Source organism: Macadamia integrifolia, chromosome 7, assembly GCF_013358625.1.
Source record: "Macadamia integrifolia cultivar HAES 741 chromosome 7, SCU_Mint_v3, whole genome shotgun sequence".
Lineage (NCBI taxonomy): Eukaryota > Viridiplantae > Streptophyta > Magnoliopsida > Proteales > Proteaceae > Macadamia > Macadamia integrifolia.
The window spans coordinates 28,670,139-28,673,933 of record NC_056563.1 but is presented as its reverse complement, the minus strand read 5'-3'; the positions used below and the strand labels follow the sequence as shown (position 1 = coordinate 28,673,933).

General features: G+C 38.6%; 1 protein-coding gene across 1 annotated transcript; it reads right to left on the bottom strand.

Annotated features, from left to right (window-relative positions):
• Positions 1–639: 639 nt before the first annotated feature.
• Positions 640–3,344, bottom strand: LOC122083426 (macrophage migration inhibitory factor homolog). The gene is made up of 3 exons (XM_042651229.1): positions 3,142–3,344; positions 1,172–1,372; positions 640–869 (listed from the first exon to the last, which is right to left on the bottom strand). Exons 1-3 carry the CDS (start codon positions 3,250–3,252, stop codon positions 834–836), a joined length of 348 nt encoding a protein of 115 aa, XP_042507163.1. The 5' UTR covers positions 3,253–3,344; the 3' UTR covers positions 640–833.
• Positions 3,345–3,795: the final 451 nt, after the last annotated feature.

Sequence of the window (3,795 nt, the reverse complement as noted above, 5' to 3'; positions counted from 1 at the left end):
TTTTGTAACCCAAAAAAAAAAAAAAAAAAAAAAAAAAAAAAAAAAGAAAAAGAAAAAGAGAATACAAGACAAGACTGACACTATATTTCCCATAACGGGAGAAGGATAGGTATGCCGCCCATATCAAGTATACTAGCGGATAGCACCAATAAGATCACATGATGGAGTATCATTCAGGAAGAATATAAGGGTCATTTCACAAAAAGGGAAGAGAGAGATAAACACAATGGGTGCTAGCATACTTGATATCGGTGGCATACCTACCCTTTTCCCATAACTTTTTGTACAAAATCATTACAAGAGATACATGAGAAATAAACCCTTTTCTTGAAAAAACAGAAAGGTAAGTGCAATCTGCTGTCATTAATGAGTTACAATTTCAACACAGCTGAATGGTATAAAGTGGATTATTCATGTAACATCATTTAGGTATAAAGTGGAGTATTCATGTAACATTATTTAGGTGGCTATTCTCCTACCTTCCTGAATAGATACTGTATGTACCACAATTTAATTGGAATGGTCATCCTCATTGTTTATCCTTCAGATACCTAGTTTCTTTAGTCAAACAACATTTTAAAATTAAATGTGAGCCAGTGAAAAAATTATAATAATTCTCAAAGGAACAAGATGCACATGTAAGAGTTGAAACTAGCAATTTCATTATGTGTATAACATCTCCAGATTGCTCCAATTAAACACACATATCAAATAACATAACATAATATTCTTTTCTTCATCCTCAATACAGTTATGAAAGTCAATTTAACGATATCAAGTTTCTTATACATATAGCATTTGGTTTCGACAACACACCCAAAATACTACAGAATTTAGAAGGTCGCCCCATTCCATCCAAAGTCAGAACCCTGCAATATGCAAGGAGATGGAGTATCAATACCTTGATACCAGAACTGAATAGAACAGAATATCAACCAATAAGAGAAGTAGATAACAGAATCACTAAGTAATTGCAGCCAATAAGAACTTCCGTCGTGGTTTTAAATCAGTAAAGAGTTATTTACATGATCTAGTTCTGATGTAAAGCATGCAAACACACTGCATAATCTTGGCTTTGATGGCCCTAACAAACAGGGAAATGCAATGAGAAGAACAGATGGCCAGTAAAGACCTTTTGGTGGGAGAAACACAGAAATTTGAGATAGCTTACCTTTGAATCATAGAATTTGAGGAAGAATCGGGACTTGGGAACAGACAAATTGGTCTCAAGGATTGTTGCAATTGCAGCACTCAGCTTCTTGTTGACATCAGGGTTGAGACCACCAATCGATACCAGCTCACCATAAGCTGTTGGTTGTTGAGTCCCACCAAATGACATTGGAACCGACCCCTTCAGTACAATCATCACATACTGAAATAATTTATAACGACAAAGCAGTGTACCATTTTAGTTAAGCATGTAGAACATTAAGATGCAAAATAAAAACAGAATAGAGGTAAGAAAATAGACAAATACTGTCTAGACTCTTGGAAAAAACAAATACAAACCACAATTTCCATGCATGTACATAGTTCAAATTGATTCTTAGTCTATTCTCACTATGGGATTCATAGGTCGGCTTAAGAGTTCAAGCACCTAAATTTTCAACATCAATTTATGATATTAAGTTGTTAAGTTTGTTTGGTGAAGGAGCCAAGTCTGGCTAATTTTTACGTTCATAGACCACATAAAAGTATTCAATACATGAATCCCTTTTGGATTAATAAAAATTTTATCATAGAAGAAAGAACAAAGCTACACAAACATATAGAACAGAAACAACAATGCCTCTTCTAAATAAACACCCACTTCATTCTCTTACGATTCAATGACTCGAAATTGCTTCTTTCATTCCTCCCCCACAACCCCCCCCCCCAAAAAAAAAAAAAAAAAAAATCATGGGCATCAAATTCAACTTCCCCAGACCCAGATAGATATAGTTGACCGGGTGAGAGGCAAATAGGCATGCCTTGAAGGGGCTGTACCCTTATCTATGCAACATTAGGCCTGTCCATCTTACCTCTCGAAGCAAGTCCAAATGATAAGGGCGGGCTTCTTGCCCGATGCCTTGGTTTCTAGTTTGAGTTTCTCTACCCCCAGCCACCGGCAGTGATTAGGCAAGTTGAGCTATGTGCTAGTGAAAACCCAACACAAGGGGCAGATTGACCACCTGCTATTTTCAATTCAAATTCAAGTCGGGGGAGAAGGAGTTCAATAACATGAAATGCTTTTAATACTGTTTCAAGATCTAGTTTCTCCTGGCCACCACCTGCTTCCTCCTATGGAAGCGACTAAAACACCAACAACATTAATATACAGTTCAGCAGAACACAAAACCCCAAGAAAATACTACATTATCAGATACGTTCCCTGACAAAAATGTTGTCTAGTCTCCCCATCCTCAGCTAACTAATATGCCAGACCATCGGCAGACTTCATCCTCAAAAGAAAAGAAACATACACAGCTAAACCATAAATCCTACAAGAATATAGACAGATATAGTTTCCTTATACTTATGCAAGTAGGTTGGAGGCTCAATTCGCCCAATCTGCGAATGGTCAATGATGTGCTTAACTATTGTACATGTAGCCCATGTCACACCAGGGCCAGCTTGAAGCAACGGAAATCCAATCGCCACTCAACCCGCATAAACATTGAAATCTACATGAAGAATACTATGACCGTGACCGTATAGGTTCCACATGGCTACAGAAAGAGGAGGAAAAGAAACAGAACCCACAAAAGGGGAAGAATCACCGAAATTTTGCATTGGCCCTAAAAAGTTTAGGCAGGTTCTGCATCCAAAGTACTGAAACCTGTGGAATAATGAAGTCTACTACCAAATTGAGGAAGCATAACTAGTATTTCGAAATCAACGCCGCCATGTTGAACCATAGATTGCTATCAACTAAGGACACTGGCTAGTGGCTACAGGATGCTCACGACTACATGAAAATACTTCATTTTCCCCCAATTTTGGGAAGTGGGTTTTTTTTTTTGGGAGGGGGGAGGGGTGGTGGGGGTGGTGTGGGGTTGCATCAGATAGAACAAGGATCTAAAATTCAGGACTTTAGCATATGAAATGCCAAGAAAAATTTTGAAAAGACAGAAAGGAGGTAGAGAGAAACTGCAAACTTACAGCCTCTGGCTTCCCGATGATCTTAGCAACGTTCTTGGTAGCTTCAGATAGGATGGAAGAGGTGTCCACTCCATCCAAGCTCACGTTCGTCGACAAGTTCAGGCACGGCATCTTCTCTCTCTCTCTCTCTCTCTCTCTCTCTAGACTGATAGATACTGTGCCGGAGCGCCCAAACCCTCAGGTTTTTTCCTCCATCCCGTGGTTTCTCTATTGCTGTATTTGTAGTCAGCCAGAGCCATTCAGAGAGTAGAGCAAGCAAGATACAGATACAGATACAGATACGCCATGTAATAATGCAGATACAATGGCATGGTTGCGTTTAATATTTCTTTTTTTGTAGATTTTCTTTTTGGGTTTTGCGTGTTGAGCGATTTGTATCTCATGGGTTGAGGTAAGGCGGGCTATGTCCCCCTTTTGTTTTTTCATTATTTTGCTTCTCTTATTTAAAAATATTTTAAGAGTTTCACTGACTACCAGATGATATTCGGGTTAAAAAAAAAATGGCATAGTTACGTTAGCAGTTGAAAATGCCGGTACCCGTATAGTGAAATGACTGCTATGGCCTCAGTGTGCAATGGTAGAGGAGGGTATTGTTGCCAATAGCCTTATAGGTACTCCACATTCAAAGGGGTTTTTAGGGTTTTCTCATGCTTA